Consider the following 27,990-nt stretch of genomic DNA (forward strand, 5'->3'; position numbering starts at 1 on the left):
ACAAGTTAAATTATTAGACAAGTAAGCTCTATTCACCTAAAATTAATGGTGTAAAGAGGTTTACCTGAACTTTCAAGGGAACTAAGTTTCAGTTACCCTAAAAATGGTAAATGACTTATTATTTGTGTGTGAAACTAAAGTATGTTCCTTATGAAATTACCTGTAAGTCAAAAACAAAAATTGAGGAAGACAACTTTTAAAGATAATGTTAATAGGTACGCTGGGCAATAAATTCAAACTTTTTATTTAACTTACATCTGCTTAGTTTTTTATTAAGTATAAAGGCCCAGTTAATCAACTCATTTAGATTGGTCAAGGCAAGACACTTGAACTACATAACAATATTTAAAAAGCAGTTGGTCTTTTAGTAATTCTCTGGTAATCACACACACACACACACGCACATACACACAAATTGGTAGAGTACTCTGGATATAGGATTTCCCCCCATAATCTCGTATAATGCACTGTTCACAATCTGCAGTATTTTGAAAACTATGTAAATTGGACATGACCAAATTAAAGATGCCTGATAACCTCTTATAAAGTATTGGGGAATTTCAGCTGTATTCCCAAAAGATCAATTTTAAACTATAAAAAAGGAAAATTCATATAAAATCACAACAGATTTAACAGACATCTTTGAAAAGAAAGTCAAATTGTAACTCAATTTTCTACTTTTCCAAATATGACTAAGGAAAAAAGGTACAAGTGGTAATGTCTACATTTTTTAAAAACTGTTAACTGAGTGGATTTGGGGAAGAAAAAAAAGCTATACAGTATTATTGCACTCCACGAATGTGCAGAATTCCAAAATGTGCCAGCACTGAAAAACTGTCTTGCATTGAGGTTTTTCAAGAGGTACAACGAGCCTGCCAAGAAAGCATCTGGTCTGTACTAACAGCTTGCTGTCTTCAGTACAGGCCTTCATAATGTCAGTCACGCTGCTCTTGCAAAAAATCCCTTAATGTCTGAAAGAGAAAAAAGAATATTTTATTTCAAAATTCACTCTTATAAAATCAACCCATTGATAAGAAAAGAACTGAGAACATCTCTGCTATGCAAAAGTTAACTAACATTCACCTCTCTGTGTTCACACACATTTGCTTACAAATTTTCTATCTCGAGCATGTTAAAAGAATCTGCATACTCTTAGGAACTAGTTATTTGCAGGTAGAGAGAAGATATGTATATAAATATTCTAGCATAATATACCAACTCTGACTATTAGGAGTTCCAGCCAAAAAAGTGATGTTATATAAAGGCCCAGTTATTAAGCCTTGAAGATAAAATTAGTAGCACAACCCTACCTTGTTTTGGCAGGTCCAAACGCTCTTGATCACTTACTAAATTTTAATAAAGAAAACACCCATCTATTAAATCTTAAACTGGGAACTCAAGTGGTATGGAATATCTAGTATCTTTTGTGATGAGAATGGTATCTGTAAATGGTTACTGTATTCTTAAACTACTTACAAAAGAGTTTTCAGTGCTGATAGGTGGGGCTATGATCGATGATGTGGGATTGAATCCATATGCACATTGAGCTTCATTTCATTGTCAAGAATTTGAACAAGCTGTTGCATGGATGGGAGGTGACCAGATTCCAGCTTAGACCACACAGGCACATCTATAATAAAAATAAACAGTACCACCCCTTAAAATTAAAGATGAGTCTATAATAAATGCTCGTTCCACAAATATTTATTGCCTATATATACAGCTGGGGATACAGGAGTGAACCAGAGAATGACCCTTCTTGCTGCTATGGAGTTTACATTCCAGTAGGGGAGATACTAAAAGCACTACACAAATAGCTACAAATCACAATTGTGTGCTAAGAATTAAAACTAGAAGATGCTGAGGGACGTAGGAGGCTAGAAAGGAGCCTTTGTACTTATTAAGTGAGAGGTATCACTAAAATGGAAAAATACTGTCATTAAAAGCGAGAGCTGAAATACAAGAGATGAGGGGCACAAGGGAAGCTGGAGAGGCAAGGAGGGACTAGATCAGGATCAGCAAACTATAAAGCGCCAGACAGTAAGCATTTTCAGCTTGGGAAGACATACAGTCCATCACAGCTGCTCAACTCTAATTGTAGTCTGAAAGAAACAAAAGGCAATACATAAATGAGTAGGCACGGTTGTGTTCCAATAAAATTTTATTTTAAAAAAAAGGCAGCTGGACATAGGGTCCACGTGGCCATGGTTTGCCAATTCTGAGGCTACATCAAGCAAGGCCTTTTGGGTGTTATTAAATGTTCTGGTCTTTATCTTGAAGACAAAATAAAGCCACTTAATGAACTTAAGGCAGTGAAGCAACGAGATGAAAATGATGTGCATTAAAAAAAAAGAAAAAGAAAAATCACTCTACTGTTTAGAGCTGGTATCAGCAGATTTTTCTGTAAGAAGCCAGGTAATAAATATTTTAGGCTTTATGGCTCAAGAGAAAATAAAAAATATCTCATAGGTACTTACATAACCAGAGAAATAAATTTCCACAAATTTTTCATTGACGAAACTCAAAACTTTAGGTATAAACACTAAAATTTGAATTTTATATAACTTCCATGTGCCATAAAATAGTCTTGATTTTTTTGTAACCACTAAAAAAATTTTAAAAATACTGTTAACTCATAGGCTATATCTGACAACCTCTAGTTTAGAGAATGTATTAGAGGGTAAGAAAATAATCGTGATAAAGATAATCAGAAGTAGGGCGCCTGGGTGGCTCAGTTGGTTAAGTGGCTGCCTTCGGCTCAGGTCATGATCCTGGAGTCCCAGGATCGAGTCCCACATTGGGCTCCCTGCTCGGCGGGGAGCCTGCTTCTCCCTCTGATTCTCCCCCCTCTCATGTGCTCTCTCTCTCTCATTCTCTCTGTCTCAAATAAATAAATAAAAATCTTAAAAAAAAAAAAAAAAAAGATAATCAGAAGTAGAACTCTGAGAAATGCAGAAGGTAGAATCAAGAATCAGACTTGGTAATCCATTAGATATGGAGACTAAGGGAGAAACTGAGGTTATCCTAGCTTTCTGACATGGGAAACTCTAGGTAGAATGATAACAGTGCCATTATAAATAAATGAGCAATGCCAGGGAAGGTGCAAACTGGAGTACCCAAGAATTGCAGGAAGCAGAGGTAATCAACAGTTTGGGAGGAGTTTAAGATTCCCGGGTATACCAATGTTTATAGCAGCCATGTCCACAATAGCCAAACTATGGACAGAGCCTAGAGGTCCATCAGCAGATGAATGGATAAAGAAGATGTGGTGTGTGTGTGTGTGTGTGTGTGTATATATATATATATATATATATACACATACACAATGGAATATTATGCAGTCATCAAAAAAATGAAATCTTGCCATTTGCAATGACATGGATGGAACTAGAGGGTATGATGCTAAGCAAAATAAGTCAATCAGAGAAACACAATTATCATATGATCTCACTGATATGAGGAATTTGAGAAACAAGACAGGGGACCATAGGGGAAGGGAGGGAAAAATGAAACAAGATGAAACCAGAGAGGGAGACAAACTATAAGAGACTCTTAATCTTAGGAAACAAACTGAGGGTTGCTGGAGGGGAGGCGGTGGGAGGGATGGGGTGGCTGGGTGATGGACATTGGGAAGGGTATGTCCTATGGTAAGCACTGTGAATTGTGTAAGACTGATGAATCACAGATCTGTACCCCTGAAACAAATAATACATTATGTGTTTAAAAAAAAAAAAAAGATTCCCGGGTATAGCATCTAGAAGAGAGATCTAGAGCTCTCTAGAGTTATACATTCAGGGGTCATCATATGGACATAATTCTCAAGCTAGGGGAGTTGAGGACCATATAAAATGATAGTTTTGCATATTATGAAAAACAGAAAAGCCCAATGGTCATTATAAATCATTTAAAATGTGTTACAGAATGCAAACTATTCAGAACCCACCATTCAAAGTTATCTCAAATGCACCTGTTGACATACACTGGTTCTCAATCATGTTGCTCAAGAAGAAAACCATCATACATGCATAGACCTAAAAGAAAATATAATTAAGTACAGCAGGCAAAGTTATTTTAAAGGCAAAACATTACAACTGAAGACAGTAATCTTTTAAATACAGAGTCTCATTTTTATTTGGTAACAGCTGTTCTTAAATCTACTTTAAAAGTTTCTATACAGGGGCAGGGAAGCCTGGGTGGCTCAGTCAGTCAACCGTCCGACTCTTGGTTTCGGCTCAGGTCATGATCTCAGGGTTCTGGGTTGTGGTATCAAGCGTCATATCGGGCTCTGCGCTCAGCACAGAACCTGTCTGAGATTCTTTCCCCTCCCTCTTCCTCCCGCTCTGCTCCTCCCCCTGCTCTTTCACTCTCTCTCTCTCTCTCTCTAAAATAAATAAATAAATAAATTCTTAAAAAAAGTTTCTATACAGACTATTATTGCTATTCTGTATATTCAGATAACATACATGGAATAAGGAAAATGAAACATTAATTCACAGCTTTACACACACTGAATATATATTCATAATGTAGAGACAGAAATTCTAGAGATTTCATAATAGCCTTAATAAGTTAAACAAAAGAATACCAGCATAAGAAGGGTTTATTTCACCATTTTTATAATATAAGGTATGAATTCACAAGAGACTAGTGATGCAATAATCAGCAACTCCATGTATTCAATACAACCTGTCCATGTTCCAAACAAATCATTTTAAGTCAAATAAGAAAAAAGTAGATTAGAAAGCACTAGCATATTAAATTATATTCACTTCCCTTTTGAAGGCAAATCTATACCCTTTCAAAAGAGGCTAGAAGTTCCTTGGCGGACAGAAAGGTTTTAATTTAACAAAATCACCTGACTAAAAACAGGATGTAATGAGGATGTCAATTCACAGCAAGTTATTTCAAAAAAGTAAATAAAAATGCCCATAGTGAGAAAAAGCTCTCCTCCCATCCCACTTGAACTAGGTGGGCTTTGATTTCATAGGGGTTACCCTCGCATTTGGAAACAGTATGTCTGTTTTCATGGGAACAATACACAAGGAAGTGTCAGGAAAGCTAGAGCTTTCAAGTACATTCCTCTTCCCCAGCAGATTAACAATGTTATATGTCTTCAGAAGTAAAATGCACTGAAGTTGGAATCAATAGAATTAATAAATATAACACAAAACATCATCAGTACTTAACTTTCAATTCTTAATCTTATGCATATCAATCTTACTAATAACAGGGAGAGACACAGTTCAATAAGAGGAAGCACCTAAGGATGTTTATAAGAAGCCTTGCCTGTTACTGGAAATCAATGGTTCCCTAAGAAAAAGAAGCATAGATATGTAGGAGTCCACTAAAGGTAGTTTCAGCCTAGAACTAAAGAACAAGACCAGAGAGAGGACTCCAAAACAGAATACTCCTTAGAAGGAAACCTAAGCAATCCCATCCAAGAGAGAAATATAATTAGTCCCATTCCTCAGAGCAAAAAGATAAACCCTCTAGAAAAGATGATTTTAAGTAAAACAAATGAAAGAAATCTAAAAAGAATATATGCCACAGCAAGACCCTACAAAGGAAAAAAGAAATAGCACCAAAGATTCATATAAATATATATATATATATATATATATATAAGGACAAATAAAAACAGACAAAATTTTAGTAAGAACAGGGCACCTGGGTGGCTCAGTTGGTTAAGCGACTGCCTTCGGCTCAGGTCATGATCCTGGAGTCCCGGGATCGAGTCCCGCATTGGGCTCCCTGCTCGGCGGGGAGTCTGCTTCTCCCTCTGACCCTCCTCCCTCTCATGCTCTCTCTCATTCTCTCTCTCTCAAATAAATAAATAAAATCTTAAAAAAAAAAAAATTTTTAGTAAGAACAAATCCATAATGGATTTATTCTTGGAAATGTCATTTTCAATGTAAATAAACCCATTAATACCTATAAAGTTAGTATAAAAGGCCTACATTATGTGTATATTATGTTTCGTTGGATATGATTTGACCTAATCTATATAATCAATATCAGGTATTAAATTATTTTGTGCCCAGTTTCTACTAAAGTCACACCTCCCTATCCTTCAAATAGTAAAAAGATAAAACCCACTCATTCTTTTTTTTTTAAATATTTTATTTATTTATTTAATTGACAGAGAGAGCGAGAGAGGGAACACAAGCAGGGGGAGGGGGAGAGGGAGAAGCAGGCTTCTCACCAAGCAGGGAGCCTGATGTGGGGGCTTGATCCCAGGACCCTGGAACCATGACCTGAGCCAAAGGCAGTCGCTTAACTAACTGAGCCACCCAGGTGCCCCAAAACCCAATCATTCTTAATACATAGTTAAGACTAAGGCCGAGAAAAAACAATCACAAACAAAAAACTAAGGCCATGAAAGGTTAAGTGCCATGCCCAAAGATTAAAAAGTGATCGAAGCTGAAATAATACAAGTGAACAGGTGAATCAGCAACAAGTACTTAAAAAAACAAACAATCCATTATAATATTTTCATTTACAACCTAAAAATCTACAACTATCAAAACTATTAGGTTACATACCTTATTTTCTTGGCCCCACTGCCAGATGCTAGGAGCTTGCATGCCAAAGAAAGCAAAAGGATCCTTGCCAACAATTATTAAGCCTATTAATACTAGTTTGAAGACTGACAGGAAAGATGCTATGTGTCTATCAAAAGAAAAAAAAAATTCATGAGAAGCCACAATTTCTCACCTAATTCAAAACTTCATAACTCAAGTATATGTGTATAGACAATTTCTAGACACCAAATCTAAAAGTTACTAATTACAAGTAGTGAAAACGATAGTAACTAAAGCTTACTGTGGAGTTTTAAAACAAAAATGTTTAATATCTTTTAAATCAATCAAAAATCAACTTGTAAAAATATATAGTATTAGCCTTTAAAAATATTATTTTAACAGTACAGACTTCATATAAAAATTTGGGAGTTCTTGATCTATTTCCACAGTAAAAATTATATAAGAAAACACATCCTTAGAAGGTTACCATCTCTGAAATAATCCTCTTTTCCTTCTTACAGAAAAATTCTTCCATATTTGGATCAAATAAACTTGCTATTTATAAAACAGTGTTCTCTGTTTATTGTAACCAATTAAAAAATTGTAATAACCAAGAAAAGTTAATTGAACTAGTTCACAAAAGTTTACTCACAAAAGTGAAAAAAATTCACTTTAAAAATTCCTTTTAAGTTACTGAAATTTACTTACCTATATATGGGTTGAGGGAGGTAATTTTCTCCTTCAATGCGGATGTCTGGGTACCGCTGGCTTATAACCCGCATGTACTCCTCAAACACCCGCCTATAACCTCAGGAAACACTGCAGAAAAATAAAAGTGCTTCTGTTAAGCGATTTGGAATATGCCTACACTTACTTTGCATTTAGACAAAGCCTAAAAATTGCCAAGATTAAAAAAGCATTTCTCACAAACAGTGACAAAGTAGTAACAACTGATGCTCTCCACCATGTATATCCGTTAGAACATTAAACTTTATAGATTTGGGTTATTGTTGGGCAGCAGCAAATACCTATTCATACATGTCGGCATATTTTGAGCTCTCAAATCAAGTTGCTTTTTGTGGGGGTATCAATGAGGATAAATACTGAAACGACAACAATTCTTATACATCTGAAATAGGGACTTTCAAAACTGGGGCACAGAAAGCTTAAAAAATACCAAGGCATGAGACATGAAAACTTTGGTTCTTATTCCACTCTGCCCCTAACTGGGCAAACATGCCTGCTCAATCACAATAAAAGGAACTTAAAGAACTCTTAAATCCCTTCTGACTCTAAAATTTGCTTCTACTTTGCAAAGGAAAACAAAGATTGGGAAGGTAATTTTCAGCAGTATGACAGCAATCCATAACATTACTCCAGAAATTAAGTCAACAGCATCAAATATCTCCATTAAAATTTCTGAACAACTATACTGTGGATATAATATTTCCCCAACAAGAAAAGGGGAAAAGGCCACCAGAGTGCATCTATAAGGGGAGGATACACTGAAAACTTTAAGACACTGATGAAAAAAATTGAAGACACAAATAAATGAAAAGATATCTTGTGCTCATGGATCAGAATTTATATTGTAAAAATGTCCACACTACCAAAAGCAATTTACAGATTCAATGCAATCCCTATCAAAATTCCAATGGCATTTTTCACAGAAATGGAACAAAGAATCCTACAATTTGTATGGAACCACAAAAAAACCAGAATAGCCAAAGCAATCTTGAGAAGGAAGAACAAAGCTGGAGGCACCATGCTTCCTTACGTCAAAGCTATATTACCAAGCTACAGCAATCAAAATTGTATAGTAGCAGCACAAAACAGACACATAGATCAATGGGACAGAATCAAGAGCCCAGTAATAAACCCACAGAAATATGGCCAATTAATTTACAACAAAGGAGCCAAGACTGCAGAAAGGATAGTCTCTTTAACAAATGGTGTTGGGAAACTGTCAGCAACGTGAAAAGAATGAAAATGGACCAACTATCTCCCATCACACACAAAAATCAACTCAAAATGGATTAAAGACTTAAACATAAGACCTGAAACCATAAGCATCCTAGAAGAAAACACAGTGGGTAAACACCTTGACATTAGTCTTGGCAACGATTTTGTGGATTTGACCATAAAAGCAAAGGTATCAAAAGCAAAATAAACAAGTGGGACTACATCAAACTAAAAAGCCTCTGCAGGGCAAAGGAAGCCATCAACAAAACGAAGAGGCAACCTACAGAACGGGAGAAAAGTATCTTCAAATCAGATATCTGACAAAGGGGGTTAATATCCAAAATGTATAAGGAACTCATACAACTCAATAGCCAAAAGTCAATAATCTAACTAAAAATGGGCAAAAGGACCTGAACACTTTTCCAAAGATGACATAAAGATGGCCAACAGATACATGAAAAGGTGCTCCATATCACTAATCAACAGGGAAATGCAAATCAAAATCACAGAGAGATATATCCCCATACCTGTTAGGATGCCTATCATCCAAAAGACAAGAGATAGTAAGTGTTGGCAGTGATGTAGACAAGAGAGAATACTTGTGCACTGTTGGTGGGAATGTAAATGGTACAGCCACTATGAAAACATTTTGGAAGTTCCACAAAAAATTAAACATAGAACTACCATATGATCTAGCAATCCCATTTCTAGATATACCCGAAGGAAATGAAATCACTCTAAGAGGTATCTGCACCCCCATGTTCATTTTAGCATTACTTAAAATAGTTAAGACATGGAAACAACTTAAATGTCCATCGATAGATGAATGGATAAAGAAAATGTGGTATAAATACACGCAGGAATATTATTCAGCAAAAAAAAATCCTACCATTTGCAACAATATGGATGAAACTGAAAGGCATTATGCTAAGTGAAATAAGTCAGACAGAGAAACACAAATTGTATAATATCATTTTACATGGAATCTAAGAAAGCCAAGCTCAGAGACATGGAGAGTAGACTGGTGGTTGCCAGGGGCTGTGGAATAGGCAAAATGGGGAGATGGTGGAAGGATACAAACCTCCAGATGCAAAACAAATTTTAGGGATCTAATTTACAGCAAGGTGACTGTAGCTAACTATACTGTATTACTTGAAAGTTGTCAAGAGAATAAACATTAAATGTTCTCACCCGATAAAAAAAGGTAATTATATGAGGTGATGGATGTGTTAACTAACCTTACTGTGGTAATCATTTCACAATATACATGTAAATGAAATCATCACCTTAACTATACATAATTTCTATTTGTCAATCATAATTCAATAATGTTGAGAGAAAAAAAGGAGGTGGTACCACCAAATCAACAAAAGAGCTTACAAATTCAGGTAAGATTGTTAAACACATAACCACATTAAGTTCTAAGTTAATGAATATAAAAAGCAAGGAAAGTACAGAGGAAGCAGAATCAATAACTAAGGTGCCAACTTCGTTGATCACACTGTCATCAAGGAAAAAGAAACCAACCACCAGCATCAGGTTTGTATCTGGCAGGGTATAACAGTCCAAATATTAGTAGATCTCAATTTAAGAAAACGCACTTGGGGGGGAGGGGGAAGTAAGAGAGAGAGAGAAAGAGAGAGTCACCAGTTTTCTTTACAATTAATACTTCCTCTACATTTAGAATAAAAATTTCACAAGAGACTAAGTCCCTAAAAAGTATGAAATTTTTGCAAAAGGAGACAAATTTCTACAGCTAAATACTTAACTTACGAATCTCCACATACTTTGTTTAGTAAACATTCACCTTAGCTAATGTTATTACTGTGTTAGAGTCACCAAATTGTAGTATTTTGTCAATTGCTTTCTCTATAAGAAAATTTTTAATGTTGCTTTTGTTTTGAGGATATTACAAAAAATAATACCTATATGCCTACCTACCTTGAAACCAAGAAATGGCAACTGATTTCAATGTCCTCAAGTTTGCATCAGTGTTTACAACGGAGTTAATTATCTAAAATGATATTCACTAACTTTTAATGAAACACTGTGAGAGCTAGAGACCAAGTTAATTGAGTTGAAACTTTTTTTTTTTTATAGATGGAGAAAATATGAAGCCCAAAGAGATGAAGTGACTTTCCACGGTTATACATCCATATATACTATTTATTTATTCACTCACTCAAATACTTATTGAATGTCTACTACATGTCAAGCACTATATTAGACACTGGGCATGTAGTAATGAGTGACACAGATGTGGTCCCTGCCTTAGTCAGGGGCTGAGAGACCAGAACATGGACTTTGTGATTTGACATCCTAGCCCTTTCCACTAGACCCCAATAAAACAGTTAGATGGTACAAGAGCTATTCTTCCCTTTGTCCAGGAAATAAGTTCCCTTTGGCCAAAATGCCACAAGCAAGTACCTATATAGTTGACTTCTTGATGGCAGAGATCTTTGAAGTTTTTCCATGATGAAGACCTAGAGATTCTCCCTCTGTAAAAACCTGTGGGCCCCCATAAGTCCCTCATATTTGTTCTGGGAGTTCCAATCCTTTGCCAAGGGGAGCCCTAAGAGGCCCAGCTAGAGAGGTGTATTTATGTGCAGGCAACACCTGTGGTCAGATTCCTCCTAGTCACCTACTTTTCTGGCTACTGTGCTCAGAAGCCTAGCTCTATCCTCCGTTCTCCCAGTCCCAAGTCTTCAGTATGGTCTCAGACCTTTGCATCAAACTCCAAGTGGCATTAGTCCATAATCTTGAAATCCAAAAAGGACTTTAAAACTGTACCTTTTTTCAAATTTTCAGTTATAAAACGTGTTAAGTCATGAGGATAGAATGTACAGCATAGTAACTATAGTTAGTAATAGTGTATGGGATATTTGAAAGTAGCTAGGAGAATGGATCTTAAAAGTTCTCATCACAAGAAAAAAAATTTGTGACTGTATGGTGATTGCTGTTAACTGGACTTACGGTAGTAATCATTTTGCACAACATACAAATATTGAAATCTTCATGTTGTACAACTGAAACTAATATGTCACTTATACCTCAACAAAAAAACAAAAACAAAACAAAAAAACTGCACCTATTTTATTTCTGAAAGATGAAGCAGTTTACAAAACTGACACAACATATTTTTAGACAAGTTTACTTACATATAAGTAAACTTTCCTCCCTATCATTGCCTCCAGAATTGTGAAGAAAACCTAAGGAACTTTTTTCCTAAATAACTGTTTTCCCAAAATCAATTTTCCTGTTTTGAAGTAGCAATCTCTACTGCTTACAGATGTTTTCCAAAACAAAACATACCTGGGGTTTACTGAGGTGGACAAAATGTGAAATTCAAGGCATACATAGTGAGGAGCCAGTCATTTCCACTTCTACTACCACACCCAGCTCTTCCAACTTACTTCATTCTTTCTGGGTCCATGAGTAAAACTATGACTTCCAGTATACCCCCAACACATAAATATGGGAACATGCTAAAAATATGCTGCAGCAGCTGCCTCTTCTTCCTACAGTGGGACCAAAGGTCCTTAAGAAGTAGATTTAAACTCTGAAATCTTAACGTTAAGTCCTAATCACTTTGCAAATCCCTAGTAATATAGAAATATCTTACTATATGGAGTCAACTTTTGCAATTGCTCACTTTAAAATATTTTTCACAGTACTTTTCTCAAAGAAAAAACCTGGATACAAATGAGATGATCTATGTGAAAGGAAATTTAAGAAATAAAGAAAATGCCTTGTCTGTGCTATTTCAAATAGATTCTGTGCTTTTTTGAGTCCATCATGTATTCAGTGTCCTGATTCACGATGCCAACCACTCTCCCTTTTCCCCTTTCTATATTATGTCTGCCCCAATTGTAGTCAAATACTTATATCAAACTTGAGCCCATCACAAACTCCAATCTCTCAGATCTTTTTATATCAAACTTGAGCCCATCACAAACCCCAATCTCTCAGATCTTCTTACTAAAACAAAACAGGGTATGAAACAAACTGAGAAAGACACAAAGAAATGGAAAAACGTTCCATGTTCATGGATTGGAAGAATAAATATTGTGAAAATGTCTATGCTACCTAGAGCAATCTACACATTTAATGCAATCCCTATCAAAATACTATCAACTGTTTTCAAAGAAATGGAACAAATAATCCTAAAATTGATATGGAACCAGAAAAGACCCCGAATCGCCAGGGGAATGTTGAAAAAGAAAACCAAAGCTGGTGGCATCACAATTCCAGACTTCAAGCTCTATTACAAAGCTGTAATCATCAAGACAGTATGGTACTGGCACAAAAAACAGGCACATAGATCAATGGAACAGAATAGAGAGCCCAGAAATGGACCCTCAACTCAATGGTCAACTAATCTTCAACAAAGCAGGAAAGAATATCCAATGGAAAAAAGACAGTCTCTTCAACAAATGGTGTTGAGAAAACTGGACGGCTACACGCAGAAGAATGAAACTAGACCATTTCCTTACATCACACACAAAAACAGACTCAAAATGGATGAAAGACCTCAATGTGAGACAGGAATCCATCAAAATCCTTGAGAACACTGGCAGCAACCTCTTTGACCTCAGCTGCAGCAACTAAGAAGTTGCTAGACACATCTCCAAAGGCAAGGGAAGCAAGGGCAAAAATGAACTATTGGGACTTCATCGAGATAAAAAGCTTCTGCACAGCAAAGAAAACAGTCAACAAAGACAAAAGACAACCGACAGAATGGGAGAAGATATTTGCAAATGACGTATCACATAAAGGGCTAGTATCCAAAATCTATAAAGAACTTATCAAACTCAACACCCAAAGAACAAATAATCCAATCAAGAAATGGGCAGAAGACATGAACAGACATTTCAGCAAAGAAGACATCCAAATGGCCAACAGACACATGAAAAAGTGCTCAACATTACTTGGCATCAGGGAAATACAAATCAAAACCACAATGAGATACCACCTCACACCAATCAGAATGGCTAAAACTAACAAGTCAGGAAAGGACAGATGTTGGCGAGGATGCAGAGAAAGGGGAACCCTCCTACACTGTTGGTGGGAGTGCAAGCTGGTGCAGCCACTCTAGAAAACAGTATGGAGGTTCCTCAGAAAGTTGAAAATAGAGTTACCCTATGATCCAGCAATTGCACTACTGGTTATTTACCCCAAAGATAAAAATGTAGTGATCCAAAGGGGCACCTGAACCCCAATATTTATAGCAGCAATGTCCACAATAGCCAAACTATGGAAAGAGCCCAGATGTCCACTGACAGATGAATAGATAAAGAAGAAGTGGTATTATATACACAATGGAATATTACACAGCCATCAAAAAATTGAAATCTTGACATTTGCAACCATGTGTACAGAACTAGAAGGTATTATGCTAAGTGAAATAAGTCAATCAGAGAAAGACAATTAATTATCATATGACCTCACTGATACGTGGAATTTAAGAAACAAGGCAGAGGATCACAGGGGAAGAGAGGCAAAAATGAAACAAGATGAAACCTGAGAGGGAGACAAACCATAAGAGAGTCTTAATCTTAGGAAACAAACTGAAGGTTGCTGGAGTGGAGGGGGGTCGGGGGATGGGGTGGGTGGGTGATGGGCATTGAGGAGGGTACGTGCTATGGTGAGCGCCGTGTGTTGTGTAAGACTGATGAATCACAGACCTGTACCCCTGAAACAAGTAACACATTATATGTTAATAATAATTAAAAAAAAAAAGAAAAGAAAACAGGACAAAATCTCAGGTATTTATGAAGGCCTGAACTCCCTCTCTAAAAGGGAAGAAATGGGATTTTAAAACGTGGCTATCTCCACAAAGGTGAACGTTTAACATGTTTAATTTTTCAAAGGACTGAGAAGATAAGTGAATCTTCAGAGAAACAGAAAGATAAAGTACCTTTTACTGAGAAAAAAAGTACAGACGTGAACCAGGGAAAAGTGAATGACGTCTTCTCCGACTTCCCAGTTTTCTATTTTAGCTCATCTCCGACTTCCCCAGTTTTCTATTTTAGCTCGTCTTAAAGCCCGGCTGCATCCCTGCCTTTGGGTTCTAAGACTATTCTCTCAACAATTTTAAAATGCATTTCCAAATGTACTGTTCAAACCAGTTCAAAAAGGTTTCTGCTACTTGCATCCCAAGAATTTCAACTAGTATTTCTCCCACACTGTACCAAGAAAATCAGGAAGGTATTTGGTAAATACTGTGCTTTCTAATTGTCTACAGCATTGCTCAGTCCAACAGCTCACTGATCACTGAAAGCTGTGTTTTTAGATATAATCTTTACTTTTCCTTGTTCTATTTAGTAGATGAAGTACAATAATAAACATTTGTCTGGTGCATCACCTGCTCTAAGTGCTTTAAGGAATGAAATCTGCAAGATGTTCTCTAAGTCACACAAGAAACAAGGTATTCAGGGAGTGAAAAATAGACTAAACTGATAAATGTTCTTAAAATTGCAAACAGGAGTGCTCACACACTTTGAAGATTAAAATGTGGCCCAGAATTTGCTCAGTTTTTTAAGAAGCTGCAAGAGCAGCACTAAAAAGGTATCAGCTTGTCAGATTAAGCAACAGTATTATACGAAATCAAGTGACTTCCCTTCTAGCTACCTCAAATCTTGAAACACTACAGTGGCCACCGCAGTAAAAACACATACACGAAATATGCCTAAAGTGGCTTCTAAGATTCCTGGCTTCTTTACTAAGTGTATTCCAAAGACGTAACAAACCTAAAATTTGATTAGTAATCTGTTTTTATTCTCTTCATACTTTTGTCTTCTTCTGGAGGCCACTAGCTTCTAGTTTCTCTATACCTTTGGCATAACATTTCAGGAATTCTTTTGCTAAAGACTATTCCACCACGAATTTATAAATTACTTAGTTCCTTCAGCTCTTCCTGGGGAAGGAATTTTATCTGTTTACTCTGGAAAACACTTATTAACAGATTTATAAGGTATGCAGTCACTCAATAAATGGTGACAACTGCATTTTGTAGAATTCTTTGTTTCATCTTAAAATACTTCATATACGATGCCAAGCTTTTATTCTTTTCAATACATTTTTTAATTACATGCCACAGAACTCACCCTCAGTGCATTTTTATAAGTTGTTAAAGAGTCTGATAAAAAAATATATTGTGTTCTTTGCTAAGTCAATGGCCAAACTGAAGAAGTCTCTGGGTTGCTTTATTGCTTTCCTATTTGACCTGTATATTTATTTACCTGTTGGCTGTAGACTGATTTCACATGACATTAGAATAAACTCAATAAAGAAGCCAGGAATCGTAGAAAGAAAACCACCAACAGGATAATGCAGTTATAATAATAAGTAAGGGTGTGTCTGATATCACAGCAGCAGAAAGAAGACTGGCAGTAGCACAATGAATTCTGGAAGCTTAGCCCCACCAGTAGAGGCATGGAGGCCAGGCCAAGAGTGTTACTGATAAGAGTTATGTTCAAACGGAAGTTTTGCATGTATTACATTCTATGCCTAACAGCTACCAAACTAGAACAGAAGCCAACCAGGTAAAAACCTACCAGAAATGAACAGTATTAAGTGATATCTATCTATACTCCAGTTAGGAATATAAGGGGGGGGGGGGCGGGCAGGAGGGCAGTTAGGTTATTTCAGGACAAACCACAGTGGACTACAACAGGTTGTACTCACTTCCAATAAATATTGACTGATGACAGTCAAAAGAGATAGAACCTAGAACAAGAGGAAGCCAAACAGACAAAAATCTATGCCTTTTTGGTGCTGGCAATATTCTAATGAAGAAGAGAGAGTAGTAAACTGGTAATAATCTACTGAAGAGGATACAGTTCATCAACTGATAATATCTGAAGCAGTTTCTCTTGTTTTGAGAAAAAGGGAGGAGAAACAGAAAAAAAAAAAAACCACCTGAGGGACTATGGAAAAAATGTCGTAAAACGAAAATGCAGAAACAGCAAATAGAAAGAAGTCAAAATAGAGCCTACATCCAAAAATATTCTACAAGCAGCAGAAGGATAATAAGAGGTAAGGCAGCACTACAAGAATCTTAAAACCAAAAAGCAGAATCAAAAAATATTTTGAGGCAAAAAAATATATATGTATGTATTTTGAGGCCCTAAAAAAATTGATGGTTAGAAAACAGAGTAAGTGATAGAAGATGAACAATAAAAACTGCAGAAGATCTGAATACTATCATTAGCAGATTTCATAGATCCATCAGGTTTTATTTTAGTAAGAGAAACCCCCGATAGCCCAAAGAACATTTGCAACAATTGACCATGTTACATCACAAAGAAAGCCCAGTAAGTAAAAATAGCCAATGTCGTATTCTGATTACAGTGCAATAAACTAGTAATCTTTAAAAACCCAACTACTTCTCTAAGATCTTCCAGTAGGAGTATTAACTAGTTGAACAATATCAAAATTTTAAATGTAATACCCTTTGACATAATCATAATATTGTGCTTCTGTGGATTTAGTTTACAAAAATTGTAAGTATACAGCATATTTGAGGATATTCACCTTAAAAATAATTTTGTGAAAAATCAGGATCAACCTAAGAGTTAACCAATAAGGCACTGGTTAGATAAATTAAGGAACACTCATCTTATGTAATATTATGCCTGCTGATGCGTATCTGTAATTACTGACACTGAACAGTAAGTGATGGAGGGGAAGGAGAATTTCAAAAAAAAAAAAAAAAAGCATACAACTATGAACATGATCACTTCTGTAAAATTACATAATACAGTATGTGTGTAGAGTTGTCTTGAAGGATGTTCTTCAAAATGTTAATAGAGGGCTACAAGGATTTTCTACTTTTTTGTGTACTTCTGAGGGGAGAGCAAAATATGTGACCCCAAAATATGCCACTTTGGCAGGTGGCTTATTTTGAGCTGAAGGCAATTTAGACCAAACAGACTCCAAACAAAAACAAAAACAAAAAAACTCACTGCTCCCTTAACTACTTAAAAGAATTTAGATAGGCCCAAATAGAAAGCTATTATCAGGGGTAACTTTTTATCTGAAAGACTTCTGTGGCAGAGCAAACATCTATTTAACCAAACATCTGCTCTTCTTATTGTCCTGTGAATTACCCTCCTCCCCTTTGAAGCCCCAGGCCCCTATCCTATTCTTTAGCTCAGGATATTATATAAGCCTCAATTGCCCAACTTGTTCTTGCCTCTCATATTTTTTATAGGGCTCTCATAAGTATGTAATTAAATGTTTTTCTCCCGTTCATCTATCTTATGTCATTTTGATTAACAGACCAGGCTAAAGAACCTAGAAGGGTAGGAAAAAAATGTCTCCTCCCCTACACTTTTTTATTATTTTTACAAGAAACCTGTATTATTTTTATAGCCAGAAAACTAATTTAATTTTTTTAAAAGATGAAAGTCTCAGACTAAAGTTTTCAAAAGTTTATTTACCAAAGTTCTCATCACAACATTAAAGACAATAAAAATAACACATTACAATAAAACTTGATAAATGACAGCATTTATGCTGTGCTAGTTTTTAATCGATTATCTACCTCCAGCTTTATTTCCTGTCCCCTCTCCCTTCTCTGTGCTGAGTCAGGTTTCATTTACATATGATCTTCCCTTTTTATAAAGCTCTTTCTCTACATCTCCTGGTGCTTTCCCCATACCCTTCAAGATTTAATTTCCTCCTCTCAAAGCCTTCCAACCCTCCCTGAATAACCTTTCTTTCCACTAGGTTTTTAAAGCCCTCCATTACGATCTTTTAGAACACTCTGAACAGAATGCTTTACTACAATATTGTTTAACATGTTTCTGTTTCTCCCACCAGACAATCGGTTTTCAAACATTACTATAAAAAACTAATATTTATCTTCCTAATATCGGACAAAAGGGGAAAACAAATAGCATGTAAAAAAGCATAAAAAACAAGGACTTGATTTCATCAGCAGTTCTTGCTAAAACCCACATGGCAAGATTTCTTCCTCACCAATCCTAGGCTGCACCCCAATCAAGGTAGATATGTGAAAACATGACTTGATTTCCCCTTTTGGAAAGCAGAAAAGGTGACAGAAATGAAACACATATGTATGCTTTCATTTTTTGCCTTGAAGCTTCCTAACAGTATAAAACAGTAAGAGAATATTAGAGGTAATTGGAATGCAACCAACATCATCATGTTACAGATGAACAAGTTGAGAGCTAAAGAGATTCGATAATTTCCGGAAAGTCATTCAGAAGATAAGAGGCAGATCAAATAAGAACCTGGGCCTCTGAACTGTTAGTCCAGCAAATGCAGTTTTCCAGTAACTATACTATTCAAAATTTATGAGGTTATCTTGGTATTTCCAAATGATTCATTCAATTTGATTTCCACCACTTACCTTAATGGCAAATGGTAAAGAAAGAATGTTTCAATTTTTCTGTAAGAGGAGATAAAACCTTTAAAACCATTCATATTTTACCTACCTCTAAAAGCTTTGGACTAAAGTACTTTGTTCATTATTAAGTACAAACCACTATTATGTGTACATTACTCAGTTAAGATACTGCAGTTTTTTGTTTAAATAGTAAAAAACAAAACAAAATGGTGACTAAGTTCTACATAATTACAGAAAACTTTAAAAATCTAACATAGGGCACCTGGGTGGCTCAGATGGTTAAGCGTCTGCCTTCAGCTCAGGTCATGATCCCAGAATCCTGGGATCGAGTCCCGCATCAGGCTCCCTGCTCCTTGGGAGCCTGCTTCTCCCTCTGCCTCTCTCTCTCTCTCTGCCTGTCATGAATAAATAAATAAAATCTTAAAAATAAATAAATACATAAATAATAAAAATCTAACATAGTGGTAGGTGTAGCAGCCAGCATTTTATTTGTTCTCTAGTTAACATTCCATTAGTACTCTTCTACCTGGATCAACTTACTCGTCCTTTATTTCAATGATTCTAAGAAGTACATTTTTTCTATGTAGCATCTTTTTGAAAAATCAGTATTTATCTTATAATCATTTCTGTGTCACAGTTTAAACGGCAGTATTTCTCTCCCTCTGAGTGGTATATAAAATAATGGTGTATCTTATAATCCATCATATCTTAGGTTTGGTGAAATACAGTAACTGGTATTTAAGTTTTTAGTTTTAGGGACGCCTGGGTGGCTTAGTGGGTCAGGTGTCTGCCTTTGGCTCAGGTCATGATCCCAGGGTCCTGGGACAGAGTCAGGATCGGACTCCTTGCTCAGCAGGGAGCCTGCTTCTCCCTCTGCCTAACACTCCCCCTGCTTTGCTCTCTTTCTTTCCCCGACAAATAAACAAATAAATAAAATAAGTTTTTAGTTTTAGTTATTATGGCTATTTTGGGGAGATGAAAATTTCTTTGTAGGATATTCCCCTGTTATCATTTTAAAAACTCAGGATTCCTCCCACTCCTTCCCACCAAAAAGAAAAAAAAAATCCACAGGGGCGCCTGAGTGGCTCAGTTGGTTAAGCGTTTGCCTTTGGGTCAGGTCATAATCCCAGGGTCCTGGGATAGAGCCCCACATCGGGCTCTCTGCTCAGAGAGGAGCCTGCTTCTCCCTCTCCCTGCCGCTCTGCCTACTTGTGCTCTCCCTCTCTATCAAATAAATAAATAAAATCTTTAAAAAAAAATCCAACCCTCTACTTTAAAAAAAAAAAAGAAAGAAAGAAAGAAAGAAAGAAAGATCCATAAAATTTGTCTCCTTTATCATTCTAGTGAATGGCATAGCACCACTCCAGAACTCAGGAGCCATCTTTGACACCTCTCACTCCACACCTCCTCTCCTTCCCCACAAAGATGTAACCCATCACCAAAACCACAAAATTTATCTCCTAAAGATCTGTTAAATCTGTCCCTTTACATTCTACTTCTACCACCACCACTGTATTCCAAGCTCCATCATCTCTCACCTGGGCAGCTCCCAATGGTCCCCCTAAATGGTTTCCCCATATCTATTCTTTGTCCCCTCTAATGTCTTTTCCACAGTGAGGCTAACTGATCTTTCCTTATAGTCTGCCAGACCTTCCAGGATCTGTGCCACCTTCTCTTTGGTCTTTGAGGTCAGTAGCCCTGGCCTTCTTAAGCAATTATGTTCTCTTTACTACAAGGCCACTGACCGTGTTATTCCCATAGCTTGAAAGCTCTCTAGCAATTAAATCTCATCCTTTAGATCTCAGTTCAAAGTTGATTTCCTCATGGAAACCCTCCCTAATCCCCTTTATTTTCTTGCCTCCATATCATGAAAGCAAAGGCTGAGTTTGTATAAATAAAAATCTGTTCTTGGAGTAGTTGTTTCATTTACCTCTTAAAAATACTTTTAGAAGTTGGTTGCCCTAAAATTACAGCAGTGGATTCTTAAATTAACAAAAATTGGAAAATTCTGTATTCTGACTATGTTTTGAAATCTTAACATTAATCTACTATTCTTAGTGAATCAATTGTTAAATATCCAAATAAGGATTAACTGTAAAGAGCTGTAGCCAGTAAGCTCTTTATTTTTGTTTTTAATTATTTTTTTTATTTTTTATTTTTGCCAGTAAGCTCTTTAAACTACAACAACTGATTAAATGCTGTAGGTCTGACTACATGTTAAATCTCATATATGGGGAAAATAAAACATGAATACAAACATCATGCCAAACAGAATCTGTCAGTATACATTTACACATAAAATGCATTTATTCATAAAAATCACAAGGAAGGAAAATGTTATAAGGAAACTATTTTAAGCTCCGATTAGAAAACTTCCTTTTTTTTTTATGTTCAATGTTTAAACATCCAAATAAGCAGGGTAAGTTTTTCCCCCAAATATGAAATCAGTGTCATCAAATTCATCTAATTATATTGCTCCATCAATTGACATAAACCAAAGACTTAGGGGGGCGCCTGGGTGGCTCAGTCAGTTAACTGTCTGCCTTCGGCTCAGGTCATGATCCCAGGGTCCTGGGATCGAGCCCCACATCGGGCTCCCTGCTCAGCCAGGAGCCTGCTTCTCCTTCTCCCTCTGCCTCTGCCACTCCCCCTGCTTGTGATCTCTCTCTCTCTGCCAAATAAATAAATAAAATCTTAAAAAAAAAAACAAAAACCCAAAGACTTAGGTGTATAATGTAGTATTGTGCACCTCTGGAAGCTTCATGGGGAACCATATCTATATTGTTCACCATGGTATCTTTAGTCCCTGGCACAAGCAGGTACTGAATGAATATTTATTGAAAAGATACATCAATATAGAAAAGGAAGTTTGTTTTAAGTTGTTTTGCACACTCTCTCCCTTTAATTCCATCTGTGTGTTGTGCTGCTGTCTTGTTCTATTAGCAATTATAAAAGTGGTACAACTAATAGATGATATATTGAGCTACAGTTAAAGAAAGAGCACTCATAAAATAATAAAGGACAAAAGTGATTGAAAAGGTAAAAATAGTTCTCTCCGTTGTTCACAGTGGTAATTAATGAAAACCTGCATTTTATAGCACTCAGATTTCAAATAGAATTAAAAGCATTTTCACGTATTTATCCTCAATTGTTTTAGCTTCCTCTTCTTTCCCAAACTCACAAATGAATGTCCAAGAGATTCTACCAAAACCAGAAACCCAATATTCAATTCACTATATACAGATTAATCTCTGGGGGAAGAAGTAACAAACAACAAGCTCAATTTACCTGTATATGGAGGGCATACTAATAAAATTATTTCCCATCTACGATTAAAAAACAAAACAAAATTGAATAACTTTTGTATGTACTATGCTCCAGGTGCTATAAAAGAAAACTCTCATTAGATTTTTGGGACAAGTTTGTACTTAAAGGGGAAAAAAAAAAGAAGGAAAGGAAAAATGAAAGAGAAACTATGTATCAGAAACTCAACTGAAGTTCTTAAGACTTTTTAAAAAGTTTAATTGAAGAACTAAATGCCCTTCCCTGTATTTATGAACAACCTCAGTGGAAGGTACACTTTTTAAATTATTGTGACAAGTATTCCAATAGAAGAATTGTAAAAGAAGAGTATTTTGGAAAAGTACAAGTGAACCCAAGAGGTGCAAAAGTAGGAAACAAAAATTGTGTAACTTGGAAAATGCAGTCTTTTTTTTCTAACTACTTACATCCAAAGTATCACAATCCTTACCAATAGCTATAGGCTGAAAAAAAATGACAGCCACTTTCTAATTAAAAAAAAAAAATTATGGAAAAAAAAGGAATGGTCAAGTCATAACCCCCATTTACAGTATTATATGAAAATGATATATGCTGGCCACATAGTAAACAGTACAGGGAGTTGTTCTGTTTTTTTTTTTTTTTAACCAGGAGGAAAGTGCAAAGATTTTATAGTTTTCACTCCAAAAATAAAGCCTCACCATCTCACTTCCTGACTCTAAGGGTAACTTAAATTGATTTTTTAAATTTTAAATATTTGCTTACTCTTTAAAAGATAAGCAAAAAAACAGCTGGGCACACAGGAAATCTAACCTTTAGAACACTTAAATTAACACATAAAATTTTGAAAAGCCGATTTTAACTGCATTACGGCCAACACTAATACTCCAAAGTATCAGGACTCTGAAAATTTACTAACCTGACCATCCGATCTTGAAAAAAGTCATCTCTTGCAATACAGTATTCTAACTTCTACAATTTTACAATTTTAGTTTGCCTTTCAAATCTTCCCCCAACCCCACCTACCTTATTACATGCATCACTGCTCAGGTTCTAATACTTAACCAGGTAACGACAAAATCACTTACAGAATAACGTCGAAAACTGCTGGGGTTTTTTTTCTGGTTTAGGGTTTTTTCTTTTTTTCTGTTTCTCTGAATGCACAAGAGATTCGAAAGGTAGAAAGACAGACATGCCAGTACAGGCAACTTCTGGGAGGCGGGTGTAAGGGGGGTTGGGGGAAAAGATAAGAGAGTCGTCTGGGAGTGAACCACTGTCAGAAGAGCAACGTGCTCCTTCGTAAAGACATTTTGGAAACTGCAAACTGAGAATCAGCCTCCCTGGACCTCTCCTCGCCCTCCAGCTGTCGGAATCCCCGCTCCCTCACTCAACAGTCACCCCGGCAGGTCCTGGAGAAAAGGCGTCTGTCACTCGCGGGTCTCCTCCAACGACCCGAATTAACCTTCGCCCAGGAGGGCGGCGGGGGTGCCCGGCACAACCCTGGGAAAGGGGCAGGAAAGGGGCACTGGGTGGCAAACGCTCCAGCTTCTCCGCCGACGCTGCGCCAACTCATGCCCACCTCCGCAGGCAGCCGGGGTGGCCATGGCGTGACGCCGCCGACCGGTCCTCCGTACTGACAAGTGTCCCCACGTCTTCGCCTTTCGGTATTTAACCTTCTCGTGCCCTCCTTCCCCACTCCCACCATTCGAGGAGGCAAAAAAAGAATTGAGCCAAGTGAGCGGTTCTGCCTGGAGGACAGAAGGGCGGCCTGGCAGTCCCGGGAAGGACCCCAGAGAAGGCAAGCTGCGGACGGCTGCTGGCGCCGTGCTTCCGGGCCAGGGGAGGTTCAGCCCACTAGGCCGCGGAGCCGGGGCCTCACATCGCGACAGAGGCCTCGCAGAGGCGCGGCGGCGCTGCCGGGGCCCCGCACACACACTCACCAAATCTGGAACTTGAGCAGCGGCCCCGTGGCGTACTGCATCTTTAATCTTTTGCTAGGCACGCCGCCCAGGTTGGCCGAGGCATCGCTCCGGATCACCGCCGACGCCGCCACCAGGAGAACTAGCAGAAACCTCATCTTAATCAAACCAGCCACTTTCGGCCGCCCTCAAACGGAGACTGCAGCCAGCCCAAGGCCGAGCGGGAGCTGCGAGCAGCTCCCCACCGCGCAGGCGCGGTCCGCCGAGGTCGGGCAGGGAAGCAGAAATGCGCCTGCGCGGGCCGGCGCCAACGCACGCTCTGGGAGGCAGAGCTGACCCGTTTCGCTGTCCTGACCCACCATCTTGGATGTGCGCGGAGGCTGGGATGGGGTGAGTTGAGCAGGGAGGCGACGAAGTAGCGGGTGGGATGTCAGAGGACCCTTAATCGTAGCACATGTGGTTCCACATACAATTTCACTTACTTCAGACGTTGCTCTGCCTGAGACACTTAGGAGCACCCATTTAGCAGCCTTGATGCAGGTGTGCGAGATAAGAGAGAAAGCCCCAGCCTTCTGAAATGAAAGGTTAATGCTTCGCTCTTTGAGTGCCATACTATGGCTTTTTCTTTGATCTTACAATATTGCTCTCTCCTAAAAGAATGAATTTTTTAAAAAAAAAAGACCTTTGGAAAATTTCGATCATGTAGAGGAGTAGAATAATTACCTTACTCATTAACAGCCTTTAACAATTACTGGCATTTTGACAGTCTTGATGGTCTATAGCTCTAACCTGTTCTTCCCCGCCCGGGGATGCAAATATCAGACATCCTATCATTTCACTTGTAGGTATTTAAACATGTATCTCTAGAAAATAACTAGTCTTTGGGGAAGAAAAGAAAAATCTGACCACAAGACCGTTATCCCACCTTAAAAAAAGCACAGTAATTCTTTAATACCACATATCCAGTGTTCAAATATCTTGTCTTCATAGATATTTTTCTAAAGTCAGGACCAAAATAAAATCCATTGCCATTGGTTGATAGGTCTTTTAGTTTCTGTCAGAGCATTTAAAACCAAGAATATACCAGGAATTGAGAAGTTTCATTTATCATTTATTGCAGCAAAGGGGAACACACACCACTGGGAACCAAGGGGAGTCTCAGAAAGATGGTATTAGAAAGACCCTTATAGTATATGGGCTTCAATTGGATGATTTGGGGAAGTGTGTTCGGGGTAGCAATGGAAAATTTGATCATACTTTTTTAAAGTTTCAGTATTAATAAATATAGGTCATTCTGGATCATTTATCCCAGGTATTTCAATTATGAAATACATCAAATGCGAGTTTGAGAAACAGTGGAATAGGAAATTCTCAGTAAGTGTGTGCCCGTAGTTTCTTATATCTAATAGCTCAAAATAGCACATGATCAAATATTTTTTTCTAATTTAAGGATGCAGTGAGACTCTGAAAACATTTTACACAGCTGTTAATTTCAGTTCACTTAGACATTAAGTGATTAATATAAATTTTATATATCTTAGGACAAAAGGAACTGCAAAACCAAAATCAAACTTTTTTCAGTAACCACACTGATGGTGATACTATTTTGTTTGTATTATTATTCTAAGACTGCTGCATGTAATGTGGAATAAAGCAAGTGAGTGATTATATTGGTGTCAATCGGAATGGAACCTTGCAGTAGGAGAAAGGAAATAGATTTAAATTAATGTGTTAGGAAATACATCATGAGAAAGTGGATAAGAATACAAGAATTTTTTCAATTAAGAAGTCTATTGGAGGGGCGCCTGGGTGGCTCAGTTGTTAAGCATCTGCCTTCAGCTCAGGTCATGGTCCCAGGGTCCTGGGATCAAGCCCCACATTGGGCTCCCTGCTCCGCGGGAAGCCTGCTTCTCCCTCTCCCCCTCCCCCTGCTTGTGTTCCCTCTCTCGCTGTGTCTCTCTCTGTCAAATAAATAAATAAAATCTTTCTTTAAAAAAAGAAATCTATTGGAATCTTTGCAATAATGGATTAGAGAAGATACATCATATGAACATTTCCATAGGATTTGCTACAATTAAACTCATTTATTGTAAAAATTCTCAATGACTTAGAAGGAAATTTCCTTAACCTGATAAAAGTTATCTAACAAAAAATGCAGATATCATACTTAATTTGAGACATTAGAATCCCAAGAAATTCTCAGTTCAGTCAGAAACAGGTCAAGTATACCCACATTCACTTCTCCCGTTCAGCATTGTGCTGAATTGTACAATTGTGCACTACCTAGCAAATCTAATAAGAAAAAGAATTAGAAAATGTAAGGACTGAAAAGAAACAAAACTGCCACTGTTTATAAACGATATAGTTATATACATAAAAAAAAACAAAAAGAACCTACAAACTTGGTGTCCAGAAAGCTTGCTACATACAAGTTCAATTCACAAAAATCAATAGTTATCTTTCATCAATAGTTAGAAAATGTGGTTTTTAAAAAAGGGTATCTCTTAACAATATTTTCTAGAATAAATCTACATGAAATGGGCAAACCTCTACAAAGAAAAGTATAAACCTTTCTACTAATTCTTCAAGGCAAATTCACTCAGCCTTCCTTGCGCTCTGGCCCTTAAGCACTGAGAAATCACCTCCCTACTTAGTCATCATATTTCATTGTAATCAGTTATTACTGTGTTGGTCTCTTCTGCTCTTAGCTGAGTTTGGTAAGGTCAGGGACTGTCATTTCTCCTGGTAGCCCAGGTGACCATGGAGTTTTTGTAATAGTAACAATAAGAAAAAAATGAAAACAAACACTATCAAGCTACTGTTTATCAAGTGTCTACTATATACAAGGTGTTGTTAAGGGCTTTACCTATAGTATTTTTATATCCTCTAAGAAATGAATGGGAAGCCAGAATAGGAATGTAGGTAGGGCAGATTGTGGAAGGTCTTAAATGCCAGGCTAAGCAGTTTGAATTTTTTTCCTATAAAAAATGGGAGCCATTAGAGATTGGTGGCATTATCAAAGCACTATCTTCAGAAGACAGATGTGGTAACTGTATGGGTAAAGATTGAAGTAAACAAATATCTAAAGGAAAGGAGTCATATACAACAGGGAGAAAGTTAACACAGAACAGTTATTGTAAACCACCGGGCATAGTGCAAAACTAGGGCACAAGGACTAATTAGACTTGGTGGGTTCTTGGTCTTAAAGAAGGTCATGATTGGGTAAGAAAATATTTGAAGTGAGACCAATAAGATGCACAAAAGTAGGGGCACCTGGCTGGTTCAGTGAGTAGAACACATGACTCTTGATCTCAGGATTGTAAGTTCAAGCCCTACATTGGGTGTAGAGAGTACTTAAAAATAAAATCTTAGGGCGCCTGGATGGTGCAGTTGAGTGTCCAACTCTTGGTTTTGATTCAGGTCGTGCTCTCAGGGTGGTGAGATTGAGCCCCACATTGGGCTCTGTGCTCAGTGTGGAGTCTGCTTGAGACTCACTCTCCCTCTCCCTCTGTCCCTCCCCCCATGCTCCCTCTCTCTCTAAAATAAATAAATAAATCTTAAAAAAAAAAAAAAAAGATGTACGAAAGTAGGTAAGTGGGGAATCTCATTAAGCCTGGAAGGTTTCCACAGCTGGAGCTCAGATTGTGTGGGGTGTGGCTGGCAAACAGACAGATGTATACTTAGGTGGGGTTTGGGGGAACATGGAATTAATGCTCCTGGGAAATAATGCATTTTAAGAGAAGAGGCCAAAGAACAAGAGCCCAGTCAGCAACAGAGCACGAGTGTCTGGAGGAAATATGAGTCCAACCCTAGCACAGTGACTGGCACTCAAATTCCTCCTCATCCCAACTAGATTCCAAAAATTGACAGATCTAAAAGTCCAAAAATGAGGCACAACATTGGAACCCCAGAAGCGCAGCTTTCAACAACGGTC

The 27,990-nt window shown here is 37.4% G+C and overlaps 1 protein-coding gene across 1 annotated transcript; it reads right to left on the bottom strand.

Moving 5' to 3' along the window:
• Nucleotides 1-228: 228 nt before the first annotated feature.
• Nucleotides 229-24,322, bottom strand: SELENOT (selenoprotein T). The gene is made up of 6 exons (XM_045903554.2): nucleotides 24,078-24,322; nucleotides 7,230-7,340; nucleotides 6,543-6,669; nucleotides 3,944-4,031; nucleotides 1,477-1,630; nucleotides 229-971 (listed from the first exon to the last, which is right to left on the bottom strand). The coding sequence occupies exons 1-5, from the start codon at nucleotides 24,212-24,214 to the stop codon at nucleotides 1,506-1,508; spliced, it is 588 nt and encodes a 195-aa protein (XP_045759510.1). The 5' UTR covers nucleotides 24,215-24,322; the 3' UTR covers nucleotides 229-971; nucleotides 1,477-1,505.
• Between the last annotated feature and the right edge of the window lie 3,668 nt (nucleotides 24,323-27,990).

This window comes from Mirounga angustirostris, unplaced genomic scaffold (genome assembly GCF_029215605.1).
Source record: "Mirounga angustirostris isolate CCGP_5_RB_7025 unplaced genomic scaffold, mMirAng1.0.hap1 SCAF_1, whole genome shotgun sequence".
Lineage (NCBI taxonomy): Eukaryota > Metazoa > Chordata > Mammalia > Carnivora > Phocidae > Mirounga > Mirounga angustirostris.